The 23,414-nt window shown below is 43.9% G+C and overlaps 1 protein-coding gene across 1 annotated transcript in view; it reads left to right on the top strand.

Moving 5' to 3' along the window:
• SYN3 (synapsin III) overlaps window positions 1-23,414 on the top strand; it is a 299,108-nt gene that overhangs the window by 244,791 nt on the left and 30,903 nt on the right. Inside the window, exon 9 of the mRNA XM_067559393.1 lies at window positions 19,846-19,908. Within this exon, the coding sequence (XP_067415494.1) occupies window positions 19,846-19,908 (63 nt within the window). The remainder of the gene's footprint in view (window positions 1-19,845; window positions 19,909-23,414) is intronic.

Here is a 23,414-nt window from a genome sequence, read left to right as displayed (position 1 = left end):
TAGATGGGACCCAGTCTATCACTCCTAACAACTTCAGAGAGCTGAGTAATCCTTTTGTGTGGGTCACTTACAGTACATCACAAACTCTCTACATCAGGGTTTAAAAATGCAGGGTTGGGGGGAGGTTCAAAAGCCCTCAGTGTCAGCCTAACTCTGCTGCCCTTGAAGGTACTGTTGACTTCAGTGGAAGCAAAATTAGTGTGATGCTGAACGTTTTTGAACCACTCCCCTCAAAGGGTTACACAGTCATTGTGGGAAGCAGCACTGGTTTAAAGATTTGGGCTGTCTTAAGTTACAGACACCTGTGGAAACCCCCTACCACTGTCCCTACTCACATTCTCTTGCGCTGCAAATCTACAGGCATCATTATTAAAGAACCGAGGAGACTGCATCCACATGGGGTATGGGATTTACTTCCATGCACACAAGATCACTCCTTTCTCAAACAGTGTCACTGAGATGCAAGCCATAGGTTTGCTGAGAACCAAGGATCTTCCTTCCTGGCACTCTTTTTCTGTATCTGTTAAAACCTTGTGAGTCAAAGTCAGGGGATGGGCAGGAGAAGGGAGTGTTGGAGGCTGTAGTTTCTTCCAGATGGCTAAAGCCTAACACTAATGAGAAGGTTAAAAACAAAATCATGTCTGCAACCCATACCAGCAACACTCCTATGGTTAGAGAGCCAAAGCCTGTGAGTGTGTCACTGCTTTGCCTTTCTGAGGCAGATGAGCTAAGTCAGCCAGTAGAGGCTGGAACATCACTGTCTAGAAAGTAGCTATGAAATTGTACTCTGGCCTCATGGTGCCATGTCAGGGAGGTTTGCTAAGCAAAGCTGCTCACTGAACGTGGGGAGTCTTTCAGTTTGGGCCTCTGCATGAGAAGATTGTAGTAGCTGCTTCAGCTTCCAATGAAAAACCAGATGATATCAGTTGAGGAGAGGTCTGCGGGGGTGGGGGAATTCTGTGGCAGATGTTTATGAGGAATGTTCTTTGGTTTAAAGAATGAAAAAAAATTATAACTTGAGAGGGAAATAGCCTGAACAGCAGAATTCTTCTGCGTGGAAATGAGGGTTAATGGACTCCCCCTTCGGAGGCCCTGTCTGGCTGTGCTGGGTTATAACCAGGCAGAGATTCTGTTCAGTTCCTCTCAGAGCACGGGGATTTTTCATATTTAAAGAGAGATTTTCCCCACTCCGTGGCAGCCATGTTTATGAGCTTTGGGAGTGATCATATCAGCATCCATTCTTTGTGCATTGAAGAAGCTCCGTGCACAAAGGACACACACCTCACGCACAGAATTTATAAGGCCCTGGCAGCCTCAGGCTGGAGAATAAAAATGTGAACCAAAGACTATTGTTGGATCAGGCACTGGTGGGGAGGTTGAGTGAATATTTTAACCACAGAAAGTCAAACTGGGAAAAAAGAGGTAGCAGTCTAACAAACGAGGCAGCAGGCAGCAACCAGTCCCCAGAAATTATTCTGGTTTTCGTGTGTGAGTGCATGCAAGGCTCATACAATGAGGGAATGAGAGCATATCCAAGGACAAAATATAGTGCAGGTAGGTGCTGTGCATGCTCCCATTATACAAGTCTGCCAATGCACCTCACTTCTGACCTGTCGCACCTCCCCACTCCACAGTTTCCATCCTGAGTCCCTACAGCCTGTCAGTGCACCTTGGTCCTGTACTACGGCATTCCCTGATACTCCAGTCCAGAGCCCCTACAGAGGTGCCAATGCACTTCTGTCCTGAACTGCAGTATTTCCTGCTATTCTAGCACAGGGCCATTCCTCTCCTGTCTTATAAAGCCCCAATAGTTGCTGCACTTGTTACAAATTCTTGCCCCTATCTGATGAAAACACAAGCAATAAGACTGGGAGAGAAACAAATGCCCAATGTTGGGTGCGCAGTGGCTCAGTCACATTTATCTCATTATCCAAGTGAGGTGGAGATATTGCCTCACAGATGAACTCAGCCCAGGTCCCCACCTCCTTTTCCCGTAAAAGGCTAACCCTTTCCTCTGTAAACAGATAAGAGTTGACTGAGTGCACTTAAGCAGAACACAGCCTCTGTGCCGCATCACACATGCCCCGTTATAAGAAGAGGGTCTGTGTGTTATTCCCAATGGAATTTCTCTATGTCCTGCTGCTTGCAATTCCTAGCCACTGTAGTCTCTGCTACACAAATGTATATGTTTAGGAGTGAAAAGAATGCCTCTAATTGAGGTGATGGTTACAAGATGAAAAAGGATTGATTCCCCACAGTGGTTTCCTCTGTTTCCATGTGCTTGAAGAGCCTCTTTCTTTTTAAGGCTAGAAAGGGTTAGGATGGAAATGGGTTGTAAACAGAAGCCAGTTCCAGCTGAAAATAACTCAGCATATGTCCTTGGTGAATTGTATTTAGCTCACCAGGTAGAGCTGCCACCACTTCCAGGCCACAAGGACAAACTTGGTTCTCAGCAACAGCACTCAGGCCCTAGCCAAATCACACATATATAACCTCCTGCTTGGGTCACTAGCAGGGCTTGAGCCCAGGCTTTTCTCTGTTAACAGCATGAGACTCTCTCACTTCAGCTGAAGGACAAAGTTCACAGCCGTAGTAGGCTTGTAGCCTACCACATAAACCAGCCACAGCAGGACAACAAAAACCTACACTGTGCTAGAATGGGTTACAGATGCACTAGAGCTGAGAGGGAAACAGTTTTCCCATTCCGTGAGAGCTTCCGGGTTTTAAAAAAAAAATCCCATCCCAAACTGAGATGAAAATTTGAAATCACAAAAATTTGTGCAGATAGATAGTCTAGGGGGACTGGGTGAGAATTGGATCAGGTCAATCAAAATATTTTATTCAGTTTTGACCATTTACATTTTTAAGTCTAAATTGACTGAAATTTTAAAACAAAAAGTCCTTTCAAACTGAAAAAGAAACTTTTTATTTTGAAAATGTTGAAATGGGACACTGACAATTTCGAACAAATTTTTCAAAAAATGTCTGAATCGGGAGATTTGTTGAAACCAACCCTTTCCCACAAACAGGTCTGGTTTCAGTGAATCCAGCAAAAAAGCATTTTTCCAGAAAATTCCTGACAAGCTGAAATATGCACACAGCTAGGCCAGTCACAGGATAATAAAGCTGCCATTACATCCCCTAAATGCCACTGAAACAAAGGCAAAATCGAATCTAGATAAACCTAGATTTTTTTAGCCATGAGCAAGAGGCATCAGACTGTGCAACACAGGAATGGGGAAAAAAGGACCAAGAGCTTAAAACTAGAGCTGATGGAAAAACAGGATATATTAGGACACCAGAGTACATGGGAGCATGTGATATGAGTCCCAACTTTCTGTGTGAGTGGGTGAGCATGAAGATGATGAAAATATATGTGAAAGTTTGTGAACAATGTAGCCAACATGATTTGTGTTGATACAAATCATTAATCCACTGTCTATGTGTTAGCCTGTGAGTGTGTAGACAAAAATCCCATGTGGTAGTATGCATAAATGTGAAACTGTATTGTATGGCATCATATGATAGGATAGAAAGACGTGAAGGCATGCACTTACTTCTAGACCATATAAAATAGACAGAGTGTATCTGCAGTGTAGCAACTCTGATTTCCCTAATTCTTGTAGATCACACATTGATCACAAGCCCTCTGAGTGCTGAGAAATTAATTATAATTGCTGGTTTTGCTAGTCCTGTGCATTTAAAAAACTAAAGGTTAAGCTTTTCAAAAAGTCAGGTGGTGACTGCCCTGATGTTTTGGTTTCTGTGTGTCCACTGCTCTCAGCACTTTTGGCACAACAGAAGAAAACAAGGCAAAAAAAGAGAAGGTGATCCACTGCTGAGCAGCTATTGGAAACCCAGAGGGTATTTCAAACCTACCAGAGAATTGTGGGATCCCATACTTTTTACCAAGCAGTGAACTGTGAAGATACTGCCTTGTTCCACTGCCCATCTCATCCTGCCAAATATCTGACAGCTGGCGTTTCAGCAAAGGGAGAACTGAAATACTAGCACTATGCTTGTATTAGCAACTATATCTTGGGCCATTAGAGGTTACTGTTAGTGCCTTGCTTTGTTTGCCTTGCTTTACTAGTATACATAGGGCCTGATTCTGATCTGATAGTGCCTTTAAATGAGTTCCACTGGTGTAAGATCAGAACCAAGCCTGTGGTAGGGTTTGAGTCTTTATCCATTGCCCTATGTGTAGTTGGCTGTGCCCGTTTAAAGTTGGGAAGAAGTGGGCATAAACCTTCCCATTGGTGAACTGCACTCACTCTACACTTCTGAGGTGATCGTCTGCTTGTGAAATGTATGTGTAGCTGTAGTTCCACTGGCTGGCTCCAAGAGCTAAAGTGCAAGCACGAAAAGGGGCATGGCTGAGCCTGTAAAGGGCATGGGTATCCAAAATGTACCTTGCCATTTTCACAGTTGTGCTCAAGGAAGCTTTGGTCCTGTCAAAAGGTCTTGCCTGGCACCCATTGAACTCGATGAGAGCAGGATCTGGCCCAAAGACAGTGGGAGAAGCACTCAAAGCCTTCTGGGTGTGGTAAGGCCATTGCTAGCAGACAAGGAAAATAAACAGTCTCAGGAGCTCTGGGGCCACAAATAAGAGATCCAGATTGAGAGGGAACTGAGGACAGGTGGCAAACCCATGGGAAGGAAGATGGGGGAAGTGGGTAAACTCTTGTGCTCTCAGGTGGGTTGCAGGAGCAGGGTTCTGGGGTTCCTGGAAGATGGTTCTGGGTGCTATGTTTCGTTCAAGTATAGTTTTCTTTCTTCTGCTGTTGCCTTCCTGAATCCCTTTCCACAGCTTCAGAATTTACTTCTCAAATGCACCAATTCCTAGAGAGTAACCTCCTCCCTCCCCTCTGTAATATGTTTATTTTGGAGAGGAGTACTCTCATTTGTGAATGAAAATAGGGCAGAAAGAAACCCAAACAATGTCACAGAGAGGGGAAAAAATCCAGCTTCCATTTGTCTCAAAACTGCACACTGTAAAAAAAATTTTAAAAAATTAAACAAATTCCCCAGGAGGGTTCACTGTCCTCAGAAGGAGAGGAAATACCTGGAGGCTTCCTTAAAGGCAAACCCGCTTGGAGAACACATGCTCTACAAAGTGAACTCCGTACATTAAGAAATGAAACATTTCTATGCACTCAATGTGCCCTTTAAAAGTCTTTCCCATATTTGGACAGGTGTTGCTAGAAATTTATTGGCCAAAACTACCAGTCACATATATATAACCCCCACTGAATCCATTTCTTTGCTGTGCATCTGCTTGTCTGAATTTGCTTTTACAGTTCTCTCACGCTTGAAACCCGAGCGAAATGAAGAGAACTTAAAATGCTTGCACGCCTGTGCTCCCAAATGCTCAGCACACCAGAGTGACCCTGGACGGCGTCCTCTCAGAGCACCAAGAAAGGAAATTAAAGTCACGTTAAATGTGGGATTAATGACAAAAGATAGGCAGGTCTGAGTTAATACAAAAAACTGCTCTGTCCTTAACCCTTTCAACCTGCTTGAATGGGACATTCTAACCACAGCACGTTACAACCATAGCACATTGGCCTGTGGTTTGTTTGGTTCCAGGATGTGGGAATTAAATTATAGGGCCATTTGGTTTTTTAAATGTAATGTAAGGAATAATGGCAAAGTGCAGATCAGGAATTTACTTACCTTTACTTTGCATTGTCTTTCTTAAGCCCTCATATACCTTAATTGCCATCTCAACAGTTACCTCTGGTCCCTGTTACTCCTCTCTTCATCTCATATCTGCATCTGTCTCGCTTACATCTCTTCCTGGATGTCCCAGCTCCAACTCTAAATGAAATGGGAAAAACAGCACTCCTTATTGTAACCCTGACTCTGACCTTCTCCCTTCCTGGTCACTGTTGATATTTACTCCACCATGACAGTTATCCAAGCTTGCAACCGTGGTGTCCGCCTCCAGTTTCTCTCTTGTCTTTTCTCTTTCACATCCTAGCCGTTGCTAACATATTCCCTGTTCTTCCTTGATAATCTCTCAAAATGTGTTCCCTTTTCTCCATCTCTTCTGCTATAACTCTGGTCTATGTCCCAGTAATCTCTTCCCTCAACTGCTTTAGCTTACTCCTCTGTGGCCTTCTAAATCACACATCACTCCTGTGCAGACTATCGGATACCCAGCAGCCAAAATCACCTTCCTTGCCCACTGCTCCAACCACATCACCCCTCTCCCCCCTTGAATCTCTGCAGTAGCTTCTTAACTGAGTCATGGCACATCAAATTCAAATTCCACATCTTCACTTTTAAGGTAAGGTTCTGCACAGTTTTGTTCCTGCTTTATCTCATCATCTCTCATCTTTCCCTACTGCTCCAGCTTTCACTTTATGCGCTGTAGTCTTAGGGTACGTCTACACTGCCAGGGCTGTGCTGGCGCTGCAGGATCGATGCCGTGGGATCAATTGAGCGAGCAGTGGAGACCCGCTCAGTCGATCTTGGATGTGCTCTCCGGTCGACGCCGTAAATTCACCCCTGCGAAAAGAGTAAGGCTGTGTCGACCAGAGTGCATTTCCCGTCACTGCAGCCCAGTGGAGATGCCGCGGTAAGTGAAAGTTAGTAAGTCGACAGGAGATATGCAAGCTGCACTACGTAGCTTATGTATCGCCCGTCGACGGCAGCTGGTAGTGTGTACCAGGCCTTAGTCCATACATTCTGGTCTCCTCCTCCCACATGCAATACAGAATCTTTTCTCATGATGTCTCCTATCCTGCAGACCCTCATCCCTCTTTAAGATTTATTTCATTTGGGCTTCCAGACACTAACCCATATTCTACCACTCCTCCTGCCTAATAGACTTTTTTCCATGTTATTAAGAATACAAGAACAGCCATACTGGGTCAGACTAATGGTCCATCTAGCCCAATATCCTGTGTTTTGACAATGGCTAGTCCCAGGTGCTTCAGAGGGAATGAACAGACCAGGGCAATACCAACAGATCCATCCCATCATCCAGTCTCAGCTTCAGGCAGTTGGAGATTTCGGGACACTCGGAGCATGGTGTTTTACATATTATGATTATAATATACTAAAACACACATACATATTATAAAGGAACCCATAACAATATGGGTTTGTCTGTAACAAAGCATATATTTTACTATTGCCATCCTCATTCTTCCCATATCCTCTCGTTTTTGCTTGTCATCTCTTGCTATGCTACTTCTAACCTAGAGTGTCAGCTTCAGAGGGGCAGGGACCTCCTCTCTTTATTCATCTGTAAATCACCGGGCATGCCTATGGAGCTGTAGAAAGAATAAAAGAGTAACATGGTATTATCCACTGAGTCAACAATTCTGCATAGTGCTGCTGATTGTGCCAGCTCATGAGCTAATAGGTTAAAGAAAGGCACACACCCACCACCCATTCCACATTCCACTGGACAGTTCTGACTTTCACATGTCTACCCCGCATCTGGCAAAGTCAGCTTGCAGGCTGCAGTAAATCCTGAACTTAGTTCAGACAGGAAAAAGATGACACTGCGTCACACAATGATTTCTTTCATGTCTGGTCTGAATCAGCTTGTTGTCTTCTGTGTCAAACCCCAATTCCCTCTCTGCTCACTGCTCCTCTTACTGGTCCTCCTCCAAATTTGCACAGGAAAAATGCTGCACTCTTCACCTTCCACAAACATCAGGATCTTTTGACTTTCATGCATATGATTAACATCCATTACTTTCCCACACAGAGATGACATCCCCATCAGTCATGCAAAGATAACTAAATAAACAGATATCTTGTCCTTTGAAATAAAGTACTGGAACTTAATCTTCCTTCTAGGAGTGAACAGAAATAGTACAGCCCCCAGCACAATGGGACTTCAGTTCTGATTTGAAGGCTCCAGAGACAACTGTAGTACAAGTAATAATAAAATAACAGTGGCAAAGAGAAAGAGGACTGGTAAGGACACATGGGATGGATTTGAACTGGTATCTTAGAAGTGAGAGGCTTGGAAAGTCAATGGAACTTGTGCTCCTAAATCACTTAGTTGCCTTGGAAAATCCCACCCACAGAGCCCTGAGTTACCAGTTCAAAACCATCCTCTCTCAGTACTGACTGAAAGCCATCCCCCGCCAATGACTGGTGGCTTATGTAGTATGAGAAGTGAATAGGTAATACCGGTCCAATTCCTGCTAAGCAGAGGTGAGATTGTGTGCCGTACCACTAAGAAGCATTTTTATTATTCCGAAGAGCTATAACATTTCTCCTTACCATCCATGTTCCCTAGAGCCTTCTTAAAATCATCCGTCATGTCACTACAAATTCACTGTACAATATAATACTGATTGGAATGCAATTTTGTATGTTGTGTGGTGGTTTGTAAGCAACCCTATGCTCTTTGTTAAATTGTTTCCTCCCGCACACTCTTGTCTTTGTGGCTTCGTCCATGCTGCCCCTATCCATGGGGCTCTCTTCCAACTCCCAGTCTGTCACCCTTTCTCATTCAGATCCCTTCTTTGGACCAACTTCTTCCTTGAAGCCCACTGCTGAGTAAAACAAGGAAAATGTCATATTATAGGGGAGCTCAAATGTCATCGAAGGGCTTGTCTGCATGGGATATTATTGCACGCCAAGTCAGGGTGTGACTATACAGTGAACTAGCTTGCCACACAATAATGTCCCATGTGGACACTGCTACATCGCACCAAAATAGCTAGAGTGTGCTTTGACTTACTACCCTTTACAAGTAGAATTGGCCAAAGTGCGCACCGGAACCTTTGGTGTGCTGTAGTAGTGTCCACATGGGATGTTACTGCATTGCAAGCTAGTCCACTGTAGGTTCACACCTTGACTTGCCACACATTAACACCCATCCCATGTAGACAAGCCCTAAGACAATGCCTTCCCTTGGCACTTCTGCTTTACACTGTCCTTCTGTATCTATCTTATACAAGACAAGGCCTCCAAGGGAAGACCTTTGATAACTGTGTCTGTCTCAGTGCTGAGAACACTGTTGGAGCCTAAATAATTATAAATGTTGAGAATATTTCTATGTTTAATGGAAACATCCAAAATCCCAATGGTAGTTGGTAGGTGTGGCGGAAGGGGGAGTGTCATAGTTTACAACCATGTATTTTCAAAGGGGGCTTAATCCAGTGTCTGATTTGGCACACATCATTTTACATGCACACTCATTTGCACACCAGTACTACAGTATCCGTTATGTTCCAAAATGCTGTTAATGGGTGCAAAGTCCCTGTGACAGAGTGGTTTGCCCCTTCAGGGCTGTCGGCCTGGCACTAGCCAAGCCTTGTTACTAAGGAGGCACATCAGAGCAGGGATCAGCTGATTCCTCTCTAAAGATCAACAGGAAGCTGCGGAGAGAGGGATGCTCAGGGCAGGACCACCCAGATCAGATGGGGGAGGGAGGCAGTTTATCCTGGGCCCCCCCTTTTGAGAGGCCCCCAAAATGACAGACTGGTGTCCACGTCAAATTTGAGTGAGTGGTGTTGCAACTGGGCTCATGGGTCCGCAGCACTACTCAGGTTTGGCCTGGACATCCCTCCATCATGCTGTGTTGAGTCCAAGGCAAGCGGCCAGGCTGAAAGCCCAGAGTTAAGAGCCAGATAAGGGGTTGAGGATACCACTCTGGGAGAGACAGGACTGGAAGCAGCCCTCTGGCCACACAAAGGACAGAGCCCCCCATCCCCATGGGGAGGGCTGCAACCACACAGGCCTGGGCCCTTCTGACTCTCCATCTCCTCCCCTCTTCTTAAAGTCTTTCATCTTCGTGGTCATTTTTTGGAATGGTGTGGGGGGGGGGCTCAGTTTCAGATTTTGCCCTAGGCCCCCAAAAGCCTCTGTGCAGCCCTGGCTCAAATACAGAGGCTGCCAGGAGTGAGTAGGGAAAGCAGAGGTATCTGGGACTGGGAAGTAAGTGAGACTACAGGCAGGAAAGGCCTGGGAGTGACCTGATAAAAGGGTAAATGGATGGACTTGAGAACTTTATTGTGAATGTTGTTAATTTAATATACCAGAACCTGAGAAGGGTGTGAATGATCAAAAAGGTTTGTGCATTGTTGAATAAGTCCCTTGACAGGGGAAACTGAGGTAGTGGCTGCTTGCAGTGCTGGCCTGAACATATTTGGCAGGAACTAAGAACCTATTTCCAACAAGGAGGCCATTTGGATGGTCAAAAAGGAGAGAAAACAGAAGATGTGGTCTGTCTTCTGTCCAAGCAGCAGCAGTGGATTCAAGCATTCCTTCTGCAGTTCCTGCAGAGTCAGCAGGCGAGCCAGGCAATCCAGCTCATGGCACAGTGGTGACAGCAAGGAGATCATTATTGCCAGCTGGTGAAGAAGACCTTGCTATGTCTGAGATGTGGGAAGCCGGGACAGAAAAGAGCATAGTGGCAGTGGGAACACTCGGAGTGGGCTCAAGGAGGAGACACTCCAAGGGTGGCCTGGAAATGGAAAGGCCCGCCCAACTCTTTCGCGTCGAGAGGTGGGGCATATTAGTAGGGTCTGCCCCTTTAAGCACTGTAAAAAAGTAAAAAGAAAAGAAGAGGAACAACAGGCCTTTGGGAGCATCCCCCTAGCTGGCACATCAGACACTATTTGAACAAGGGTGGAAGAAGACCCACCTCTATTCGGGTGTAGAACAGAAGGACATGGTACAAGGGGAAGAGAAAGATGTGGTCTGTGAGGCAGGGAAAACCAGGCAGTCCCAGAGAAACAGTCCCCAGACCTGCAGATTACCATAGTGAGTACTATATGGGCTGTTACCAGAACCAGATCAGTTCCAGGGACCCAAACTGGAAAAGGAGGGAAGCCGGGCCCTTTCCCCATGCAGGAAGGTGAAGGAAGGGTCAGACGGGATGACCAGTACAACTGCAGAGATGGTGAGGGGGACAGAAGTGGCTTTGGGAGCCACATCTGCCCCTACTTCTATTATACAGAGCAATGCAGGAGGTCAGTAAGGGATTTCCACCACCCCCGCTGTATTCTGGAGGAGTTCTTTAATCTCCTTCTTCTGACGCATCAGGGATGGCCATGGTTGGAGATGGGACATTAGATGGGGTGGGTCCGGGTTCCCATGTGGCATGGAGTATTCTGTTTCTCAGGGCCTTGACTGGCTGGTTCTTGCTCACATGCTTAGGGTCTAAGAGATTGCCATATGTGGGATCAGGAAGGAATTTTCCCCCAGGTGAGATTGGCAGTGACCTTGGGGTTTGATTGGTTTTTTTTGCCTTCCTCTGCAGTGGAGGGTGTGTGACCCTCACAGCACCCCAATGCAAGAGGAGAGCACAAGGGGATCACTCATATCTGGTAGTGAGTTTCAGTTGGCCTGACTAGTTCGGTGTGCCCCAACTCACTAATGTCATAATCTGTACCTGAAAGGTGTCACGTATGATATCACTAGAAAGCTAATAACACAGTGATCATTAATATTATTGCACGGTTTATGTACAGGAGACAAATTCAAAATTACAAACATATTGGAAATTATGTTATCAAAGGGATGTCAGCCAGGCAGGGGTAAAGTTACTTCACACTAGACAAAGGAATGTGGTTCTGGTACGTGGAAGATATTTCCAAGGTACATTAAAAGACAATGAGAATGCAAATTACATAGAAGGTAAACAGGACCATCAGGACAACAGGGGAAAGAAATTGCAAAAAAACAGATCAATTTGCATGTTAGCAGACACCAGTGGGGAAAGAAACCAGCATGGAACTTCCTTCACCAGGAGACTCCATGTCACCTTCCACACAGCTTTAATAAACTTTACTATGGGGAAAACATTCAGAACAATCCATTTCAAAGATTCACTGGAATATAAAGAAAGGAGCAGAGAACCCCAAGTCATCTATCACCTAAGAAGACAATGGAACCGAGTCCTTTGTGGGAGAGCCTGACCCAGGGTGGTCAGCCCATCTTGCTGGAAGGTAGATTGATAAGGAAACAACATTGAATAAAGGCTGGAGCTTGTTTTGTTAAGACTTAGCCTCTAGAGAGTGTTTTCACTTTTATTTGCATGTAACCATTTCTAACTCTATCCTTTATACTGGAACTCACTTAAAATCCTACCTCCTTTTGTTAATAACCTTGTCTTACTTTTAATCTAAACCAACCCCATGCTGTGTTTGATTTAAAGTGAACATTAATTTGTGGCAAGCTGTACGGTATCATATCATTAAAGGAACAAACAAACCTTAATATCTCTCTGAATGGTCCAGGAGAGGGTTGGACATTGTAGAGCACACAGTTTGGAGAAAATTTGGGACTAGGGGTGTTGGGGTCATCTTGCCAGGTATAACCAGTGTGTGGCTGGGGTGTAACAAGCAGGCTGCGAGAATCAGAATTACTGAGTCAGAGTTGCTTAACATACAGACACTCAGTGCAGGATTGTATACTGGCTGGGATCATCCAGACAAATGGTGCTATATCAGCAGAGCATTTTGAGGAAGTTAGGGTTACAGGACAGGCAGAGACACAACCCCTGACTGCTCTGGATTGCACCCCAGAATATGAGAGTGGGGTGCGGGTCACTTGCCAGGATTATCTGGATCTATCTTACTTAATCAATTCCCTGCCATTGCAGAGGCCTCAGGCATTGGTGCACCTCAGTGCTTCCTATGCACAGTTCTGCTGCTGGCACATATTAATCCAGTCTCCTGTGGCCTGTATTACTTTGTTCTCATTTCGGTAGTGGGGTTTGGGGTGCAGCTGCTGGGCGGTGTTGGTGGCCTGTGACAAATCAAAATGCTGGTAGACAAAAGAGATGGGCTTCTGCTCCAGATAGTGGAGATGGAGATGATTTGGGAGAGAGAGCAGTTTCTCTTTGAAAATAGTCAGATGAAAGGAGAGCTGCAGAGTGAAAAGCAGACCACCAAGAACAACAAAGGAAGTCAAGTATTCCCTTGGGTAGAACTTGCTCTCGGGTGGGCAAGGGTCTAAGTGGGGGAAGGGGATATAACAAAGTGACTTGTCCCTTCAGGGCTTGAGGCCCGAGGCCAGCCAAGCCAACCCTAGTTACTAAGGAGGCACACTTTGGCAAGGTCAGCTGATTCTCCCATAAAGAGCAGCAGGAAGCTGCAGTGACCAGAGTGGTATGTTGAGGCTTCTCGGTCGGAGTATGTAGGCTCCAGCAGAGAAATTTGGAAGTGAGACTACAGACAAGTAAGACCACAGGCAGGAAAAGCCTGGGAGTAGCATGAATAGAGGGGAAATTGATTGACTTGAAGAGTAACTTGAGAACTTTATTTTGAATGTTAATTTAATAAACCAGAACCCGAGAAGGGGTGTGAACGGTCAAAACAGTTTGTGCATTATTGAAGAAGCCCCTTGAAGAGGGCAACTGAGGGGGGGGCTGCTTGCAGAGCTACCTGAGGCCACAAAGGGGCAAGCTGGAAGTGGCCACACTCTGACAGTCCCCAGTCAGATGTGCAAATGATCATACACGCAGAGCTGTACACTCAAAATTAGGGACTCTAATTCTGCAAACGTGGTCCATGGATGCCATCAGTGGGCTGTATTTTATGCCTACTGCATCTTTGCAGCAGAATGCGGCTCTGTTTAGGCCCAGTTCAGCAAGCCACTTAAGCATGATGTGCCTAATTTTAAACACACGAGTAATCTCATGGAAGTCAGCCCCTAACTCATATGGTTAAAGTTAGGCTTGCCTTTAAACCTTATTCCATCAAAAGCTAGGTGTAAGAAAAGCCTAGAATATAATTTATAGCATTTTAATGAAAAACATTGTTGTGCAAATGAACTAACAGCAATTGTATGATGACTGGCTAAGTTATGTCAGATGTCACAATCCCATCCCGTAACCTTCAGACATCCTCTACCCCAAGCTTGTCAACAAGTAGGCAAGTTTTAAAACCATCCAAAGTGTTTTTTTTTTCCTGTTTGTCCCTGAAAGAGTCTCTTTAATAATGAAACACATTGTGCACTTGTGGCTACTGTGATGTCATCCAAATTTCTCAGTCTCCGTGTGTGTACTGCCTTATAGCCACCAGTATTATACTTTCTCTCTCCCTTTAGTCAATCTGTCTGTCTATGGTAGCTTGTTTGCTGGCCTTCTATCTAGCTAGATATGTAGAGGAGATGTAGGGTTCAGGACCAGATCGTCATCTCGTGTAAATTGGCACAGTTCCATTGACTTCAGTAGAGTCTGGCCAGTTTATGCCACTTGATGATCTGGCCCATATAACTTGATTACAGGCTCTTGTTGCTTTAACCAGCTTGGTCCTGTGAAATGCTGAGTGGTTTCAACTCCAATTGACTTCAGCGGGAGTTAACGGTACTCCATCATCACCAGACACCCCCAATAAAAATACAGCTTTAGAACACCAAATAAAGGAAAATTGTCTCCCTCTCTCATTGGTCCTTCCTTTACACAGATTAGTCTGGGTGTAAATTATTCCTGGAGCAGCAGCATGGGAGGCTAATATATCCCCTGGGAGGTTAATATGAGGGGGAAAGGAATACAAGAGAGCTGGCTGTATTTTAAAGAAACCTTACAGAGAGTGCAGGAACAAACCATCCCGATGTGCAGAAAGAATAGCAAATATGATAGGTGCCCATCTTGGCTTAACAAAGAAGTCTTTGGTGAACACAAAAAAGAAGCAAAAGAGAAGAATGAGGGGGGGATGTGATAGCAGCCTTTAACTACCTGAAAGGGGGTTCCAGGGAGGATGGAGCTAGGCTGTTCTCAATGGTAGTAGATGACAGAACAAGGTGCAATGGTCTCAAGTTGCAGTGGGGGAGGTCTAGGTTGGATATTAGGAAAAGGTTTTTCACTAGGAGGGTGATGAAGCACTGGAATGGGTTACCTAGGGAGGTGGTGGTATCTCCATCTTTAGAGGTTTTTAAGCTGTGGCTTGACAAAGCCCTGGCTGGGATGATTTAGCTGAGGTTAGTCCTGCTTTGAGCAGGGGGTTGGACTAGATGACCTCCTGAGGTCCCTTCCAACTCTAATATTCTAATATTCTATGATTTCAGAACGGAATATTGTCAAAAGTAAGTTGTGTGCGCCATTATTTCCGCCCCCCCCAGCTGAGGCTTTCCCAGTGAAGCTGGCCCACCTTCAAAGGTCTGGCAGAAGAAGCACCCAGAGACAGTCTGTCTCCAGTTCTGAAGACTTGTGTACTGTTGAGACCCCAGCAAACTGCCTGTCACTGTGTGACTCCAAACTACACAAGGACAGTCTGTTTCTTAGGGAGTGGTTAGCGATGGTATCACAGTATCCTGCCAAACACTGCAAAGTTTAGAAGGAGAACAAAAAACTAAAGGGAGAATGGCAGGTCTCAGAAGTGCTTTATTGTTGCCTGTGGTTTCTGACAGGGGTAACAGTAAATCTGGATTATTTATTCTGTGGCACCCAAGCCTTTGTTCACATTTACACAGGAAAATAAATGTTTTCTACCTACCTCTCCTTCCAGAGCCAGTCTCGTTCTGCGTAATAGACAGCTTGGATACATGAAAGGGATAATGAGGAGGTAGATTTGGGTTTTTTTAATGTTAATGAATCAGTCGTTTAACATTATAGGCCTACCAAAGTTCTGGTGCTGTCCTCAGTCAACTTCAGCCCTGGTTTAATCCGGTGTAAACTCTATTAACTTCAGCTGAGTTTTACCCACTTACACCAGCAGTAAACTTAGCTTAGGGATTCAATGATGAGTGAGGAGAACGGCAGAAAAGAATATAAACCCTCAAGCATGAGGACATAAACAAATCTCAAGTACTGGGCTTTAGGCAGAAATTTTTCCTGGGGGCAGATTATTTTGGAGCTGCCTATTGCAGAGTTTCCTGTACTTATCTCTGAAACAAGTGGTGCTGGTCACTGTCAGCATTAGGATCTGTTAGTCCAATCCAGTCTGAAATATTCCAGTGCTCTTATTCCAGAAGCCTTCACTTACCTTTAAATAAGATTTGCTCTTTCTGGCCAGTAGGGACTGAGTGTGTCTTCCTCTAGAGCCTAGAGAAGCTGCTTTGTGCATGCAGCCAGGAGTCACTCGAGAGAGAAGTGAGATGTTCCAGAGCACACTGCATTCACACACACACACACACACACACACAAAACCCCTTACATAAGCAGGTAAATAAAGTGATAATTACTGAATTTCATTATTTATAGAAGAGAGAGAAGGTGGGACCAGTTTCTGTTGGTGAGAGAAACATGCTTTCAAGCTACAGATGGCTCTTCTTCAGGTCTGGGACATGTAGTCAAGAATGTCACAGCTAAATCCAAGGTGGAATAAATTGTTAAGCATAACATAAACATACACATAACCACTTCAACTCTCTCATATCCTGGAACCAACATGGCTGCAACAACACTGCAAACAACAATGGAAGATACTGAATTTTGCCATCTGAAATGGAAACTCCACAACATGAAGAAGGAAGCCAAATTTAACAGCGATAACTATCTTTTGAGCAAATGCAATGAACAAAACATCATCCTTGGAGGACTCACCAGCTGCAATCCTCTGACCACTACATACAACTCTAAATATGCTGAATAGCTCTGCAGAAAGATTTCAGTAAAACTGAGGAACTATCTCTGCATCCTACGTACTCCAGAAAGGACCACTTCAAAGAAGAAATCATCACATTCTCCACACACTGGAAGGAAAAAGTCAGGAAACACATCTGAAGATAACACAAGAAACTCAGAACGCCTATCAAAACAACCTGACAACAGCCATCCAACACCAAAACAAAAAGTGGAACCAATTACAACTCCACAACCCACAAAACACCACCATCAGGAAGAACTATGACACAAGGGCCCACCATTTGGCTACTACATGACACAATAACATCATCAACTTATCAAAACTACCCCTAACTGGAATTTATTTATCTGAACTCTTTGTGGGACTGAACTTCTACCCCACCACAGAACCTCATACCATAATAACATGTGGAGAACTAGAAGAATTCTTTCGTCGACTCCACCTCAAAGAATTCTTTCACAACAAAGATAACACCACCCACAACTACCATATCCTCACCAACAGTCATAAGGAAAAAGAATCATCTGTCTGGACACCTCCAACAGATGAAACCAGACACTTGATCATTATGTTGATTGCTTCAGGAAAAAAAATTAACTGTGAAATCCTTAATAAACATCACATCCACCATAACCTCTCCACTGCTGTGAGGGTAGCTATATACTCCCTGAAATCAAACTGCCTAGTAGTAATCAAACCATCAGACAGAGGGGGCACCATCCTAGTTCTCAGCTGTGATGGCTACTGTTATACTTAGAAAAGGCTAGCAGGATCTTATTCAGTGGGACAAGGCAATATGCCACATTTATTGTACATGTAAGAATATCAAAAAGCAGTCACATTCACACACACATTGATAAAGTTCTGCAAGCTGGTGTGATATAATTACCAATCCTTTTTATGCGTTGCTCGCGCCAGCCTACTAGGCTGGGCACAAGGAGGGAGCCAGGCCTGTGTCAGACGTGAATCCGATGCTCCAAGATGACAATTGCAGAATGAGACCCAAAGTTTCCATGTTTTTACCCATCTTTTATACTTGCTGGCTCTCATGTAAGTCTATGGGCCTTGCTGTGTCACGCTGCCTCTGGGTTTAGTATAGTTGTTAATCACCAGCTAATTGAAAGCCTGATGATTCTCTTATTTCTATACTTTCTATGTTCCTTCTGTACTTTAGGGTCGTTAATTTGCACTTTAGGGTCTTTGGCCTTCAGGGTTAGGATGGCAGTTGGTGTCTTCACTCCCCTTTCTGTTGTTAGAGCAGTTTAGGTTGGTGTCTTTCTATGTCCTGCATGTACATTCCTCACTCACGCAAAGAATTCATCAAGATATTTTAAGGTTCAATAGTACAAGTTTCAGGAAAGAGCTCACTTCAAGAAACTAACAAGATGGAGTCCACTTATGCCACACTAAACAGTACTATACCATTATTATAAACATTTCTCTATACCTCAAACGAAACTTGCACAACACCTTCAAAAGATGAGCCTGGGAACTTAAATTCATAACTTTGCTAGACGCTAAAAATCCTGGACTCAATAGTGACACTGGTTTTATGTTACAACAGTCTGCAACCCACTATCCCTCCCTTGACCTATGATTGCAGAGGTGTTAATTACTCACTTTATCTTGAATCATCACTTGCAAGGTGTTCACAGAGCTCTGTGTTGCTCAAAAGCTTGTCTCTTTTACCAACAGAAGTTGGTCAAATAAAAAATGTCTTCCACTCACCCACATTGTCTCTCTCATATCCTGAGACCAACATGACTACAATAAGACTGCAAACCTTATTTATAGAAAACTGTCACAGATGGAGACAACACCCCATTCTATATTTAGGGCATAGCAACTTCCTGTCCATTTAAACAATTGGTAATTAGCACAAGAACAATTTATTTCTCTATTTTCAACTTAAGCAAATAGGAAAACCATTTATCTGTTCAAATTCAACTCACTGCCCTACCAAACCTGCTGATGAACTCTTTAATGAATCCAGGTCATTGCTTCATGCATTTAAATAAAGACAAAATTCTCTAACTCCTATTAAATTGGGCAAATCTACAATAAAATACAATGGGGTGCATGGCAATGATGTGGCATTCAGATGGCTTACATGCCTAGATGATGATATCACAGAGAGATGCAAAAATGCACTCCATGGTGCGGGGTTTAAATGTGATGTACAGATACTTCAGGTAGAGTAACATGAAACAATGTTCAGTGTTATGGTGTCACATAGCATACATATGTTCAGCACTTCACAATCATGTCAGAAAATAGGCCATAAAGCTTATACATTCTAAGACCCCGATCTTGTCAGCTGATCTGTGCAGGGGCACACCTACACATGCATAGAGCTCTACCGAGGGAAGCTTACACCTGGGCAGGAGCCCTGATAAAGTCAGTGTAGCCCCATAGGGATGTGCCTGCATGGATCAGCTTGCAGACTCAATACATAGACAAGAGACTGTGAGACAGAAGGGACACAATGTGAGTTTTTGTATTATATTACTTAATCCCTGCCCTCATCCATTCTCTTTTATTCCCTCTTCCCCCATTATATGATATTGTGAATTTGGAAGAGAGAGAGAGACAAGACACTACAAGAGAGTTGTACTAGCAGATTGTCTTTGTGAGTTTGACCCAAGAGTTGGCAGCCATTTCCTCCCCTCTTTCCCCCACTGCCACCACCACTGCCAGGAGAAATGGGAAGCAGTTGGGGAATGAGAATTGTTGGGTACTAGTTGCCAGGGCCCCCAAATGAGGGGGAAAAAGAGTACACTTTACTGGGATCCGGAGGCCCTGTGGGGCCCAGCCCAGGCTGCAACCCCCATGAGTATGTGTGTGGAAGGGGGCCTGTGATACAAGTTGTACTGGGCCTGGAAAAGTTGTGCTTGGGCCCTGCTAGTTACAGTTACTATAGGAGTTGGGAAGGCTTTTGTTTTGTGAAAATAACTCACTAGTCTCACTTTACACATCTGAAATGCTGTGTGCCCATACTGAAAACTGGAGGTGCAAGTGGTATATATAGGGAGGGAATGGGGACAGTGACAGGAAAAGTAAGGGACCAAAACAAAGGAGAGGGAGAGAGACTGAGACAGGCCAGAACACAGAATAAGTGCATGTGTAGTTTTTGAAGTTGCTGCTGTTGAGGAACGATGCTTGGCCTCCATTTCAGAATCATTTGAAGACCTGTGAAAAGATATTGTTCACTGTTTTCCTACAGGACCATCCTCGTTTAACTAAGAAATGGTGGTTCATCTTCCCAGCAAGAATAGAACTGGGTGATAAGAACTGCCACTGAGATACTAACAGGATTCCTTCTTCTGTCTTTCAGCTCACAACCCCAAATTTCCCTGTCGTGGTGAAGCTGGGACATGCACATGCTGGAATGGGGAAGGTAAGGAAAAGCCTTACACAACACACCCATTTTATATCTCTATATATAGACATGTAAACTTACAGATATATCTTATGTATCCTCACTGTGACAGGAATGTGTAACCTGTAATAAGCTGGATAGGGAAGGGGTTAAATTTAAGAGCTTCTGCCTTAGCTTATCCAAGCTGCCTTAGCTGACAGTGTGGGAGGAAAGGGTCTTCAGCTGTGTCTAATCAAGAGGCAAGCATATATAGTGTGTGTGGGGAGGGGGTTAGAGACTATTGTGGGTGGGGGTGGAGTGTGTATGTGTACACACTGTTAGAAAGCAGTCAGAGTTAGCTGGCCTGGAGCCAAAAGGCTAGTCATTTTTGTGCTTTCTGAAAAGGGAAATATCATTCTTTATTAAGCACCTGCAAAGTGCTGTTAGCCTGTGCCTGAGGAAGCTCACAATGTCCCATTGCCCCTTTGCAAAAGGGGGAGATGTGACACTGATCTTCTTGACCCTGTTATTATTTGACTCTACCCAATGGAAGCCCTTCAGTTATTTCCCTCCCCACTAAAAGCAAACTAGACAGTGTGGTTGGCACTTACACAGGAGGCAAGCAGACTGACTAGTTGCCTGCCAAGGGAGGAATCCTGAACAACTGTTCCCTGCCCAAAAGGACCTGTTTGTTTTTCCCAGGCTCCCTGGGATCTTTTAGTGAATTAGCAACCTCTGTTCTTTGAGAGGGGAGGGTGGCAGCAACACTTTTAATCAAACACAGCATGCAGTGTGAGTGTATCTTCCATAGTCACCCTCAGTCACATATACTATTATATCAGGGCAACCTACTTGTATCCAGAACCTAATTTGTTCAAAATTGGGGGAGTTACCATCTCTCCTGTTTTTTCTTTGGATCCCAGTAAAAGCTGGGGATTCATTAGAAATATCCTTGCTTAAGTTTTTCACTAGGAGAAACAGGCCTTTTCCCCCTCAGTATCACCTTTTTGCCTGAACAGAAAACTCTGCAAGAGCCAGGCTTAGTACAGCTTGCAGGCCGGGGCCCAGGAAACAAAATTCTTCTCTAGGTTCCTGTCTTTCATACAGAAACTCCTTATCATTTTTCAGTGGCCCAAATGCTCCATCTGTAGTTGCCAAAGAGGAAGCTGACTACAGTCTGTAGGCAACTGCTACAGTGGACTTGAGCATCAAAGAATAAATATTTAAATAAACAGGAAAACTAAATTAAATTAGTATAGCTCTGTATTTTAAACCAACACAGCTGTGAGGCTGTACCAAGCTGTAATGCAATAACCAGTGTAGTGTTGGCTGTGGGTGGAACCACTGAATATAGACTTTTGAGCTATTAGGCCAGGGAAATCCAATCAGAGCAAACCAGAAGACAGATGTACATGTTACTTTTCACCAAAGCAAAGGTTTCTAGCTCCCTTGGGCAGGGTGAGTATCTCAGGTGAACTGCACCCCTGGGCTCCCCTCATTGCTGTTCTATCACATCTGTAATGTGGGTCATAAATGTGTCACACTTATGCTGGAAGAAGCCAAAGCTGGCAAATGAGATGGGTGAAGAATCATTTAGAATCATATGAATGATGTGTCCCAGAATGCCACAGTATTCCCAGCAGTAAGTTTAGCATGAGTCAGCTGTATCAGGCCTCAGATCTTTGTTTTGTGCCATTGCTGGTTATAATAGAAGAGGTTTACCAAATAACATGTCAGTGCGAAACCATATGCAATAGCACAGGGGGTTATATAAAAATTAATTACAAATGGAGATCGTCTCAGTGGAAGTGGGATGATATGAAACATCCCAAAACTGTTAGATTAGCCCATTATGAAGTTAGGGACCACTTGCAACAGATTTTGAATACCACCCAAGTTCTGGGGTATTTGATCCTTGGGTTCTATTTGGGTCCTTCTCCAGCTAGAAGCAGCCTGAAGGAAAATTCAAATTAGTTGAATCAGCCTTATTAAAGTCACAGAATTTCCAGAACAAAAAAAGGAAGAGAGAAGGTAAAGAGAAAATAGAAACCTAGCATGTTTAAACAGCAAAGGCTTTGACCAAAAAAGGGATCCTTTAAAGCTATGGTAATACAGTCTCGGTGAGGCTGCCAGAAAGGAAGTAAAAAAAATGGAGATTAACAGAGCTAAGGAGACATTTGATGAACATGTTATAATAATCAAACATTCTTACAAGTAACTCAGAAGTGGGAAGCTTGCAGGAGAGTCAGGAGTCATTTTGACCACCATAGTGTAAAAGAAGCAATCATAGAGGAGAAGGAGATTGCAGGGAGCGAAATGATTTCTGCGCATTGGTCTTCACTCCCAGGAGATGATACAGTGAGGTAACAGTTCTGAGGATGCTCCTTAGTAGTGAAGTGTAGGCACTGTCAGAGACTGAACTTTGGTTTTGTTTTGAAAGAGGTTTTTGAGCAACTCAAGACATTAATTTACACAAGTAAATCACCTGGTGGCTGGTATTTGAGCAAAAGTGCTGGAGAAACTAAAGGCCAAAGAAATAAAACTACTAGCAAACATATTATTTATTAGTATTTCCATGATTCCTGGGAGTCCCAATCATGGATAAGTGATTGTGCTAGCATTAAAAACAGTTACTATAGCAGAGGGCTTCAGTGTAGCCAGCACTGTACCCACAGTTAAAGGTGACCTTTCTCACAACCAAGAGAAATAGTTGAGAAAATCATTACGTTTGAAAAGTGCTAAAATGTCGTCGGTAATGGAAGGCACTATGGATTTAAAAAAATGAGCAAAGGGTAGAGAGTCAGTCCAGATTTCTTGCTTATTTGTACTGCGGTAGGGTGTAGGAGCACCAGGGCCCATTGCGCTAGTTGCTATACAAACATAGAACAAAAAGACGGTCCCTGCCCCAGAGACTTCAGCTACTGATTCTCAATGTGGCCTTGAGCAAGTCATTTCACCTCTCTTCAGTTTCTCCATCTGTTTTATTAAAAAAAAGAAAGAGAGAGAGAAAGAAAGAAAGAAAGAAAGAAAGAAAGAACAATGCTTACCAGACATTGACGACGTAAGGGTTAATTGGTTAGTATTTGTAAATCCCTCTGAACATATAAAGTGCTGTATAAATTCTAAATATTTATTGTATTATAAAACATGGGAATGAGCATTATATAACAACCAGTCCTTCACATTCATGTGTCCTTCATTTTCATGAGCCCTAACTTCACCCACAATATTTTTAAGCAAAGTGGGAGGGAGCTAGCCCCAAAATTTAAAATAAAAAAATAACTAAAATAGGACTCGTAAAGAATGAGATCCATTGGCATCTCTGTGGAGGAGCAGCCAGCATTCATGATCAAAATGGAAGACTTCATAAGCTCAGTGATAGCAAGACTCACCAAGAAATGACACACTGTGTGTAAAATCAGAGTGGAGAGGAAGACCTGAAATAAAACATCATTTGAAGTTTCCATTAACAAATCCAAGAACAAGAAACTCCCAAATGGCTCAGGCAGAGAAGGGGAGCGCTCTTCACTAAGAGAGACAAAGTA

Source organism: Emydura macquarii, unplaced genomic scaffold, assembly GCF_026122565.2.
Source record: "Emydura macquarii macquarii isolate MOO-44397 ecotype Brisbane River unplaced genomic scaffold, CSIRO-AGI_Emac_v2 contig_2205, whole genome shotgun sequence".
In the NCBI taxonomy this organism is placed as follows: Eukaryota; Metazoa; Chordata; order Testudines; family Chelidae; genus Emydura; species Emydura macquarii.
Note: the sequence above shows the minus strand (reverse complement) of the source record. Positions and strands in the feature narration are given on the sequence as shown.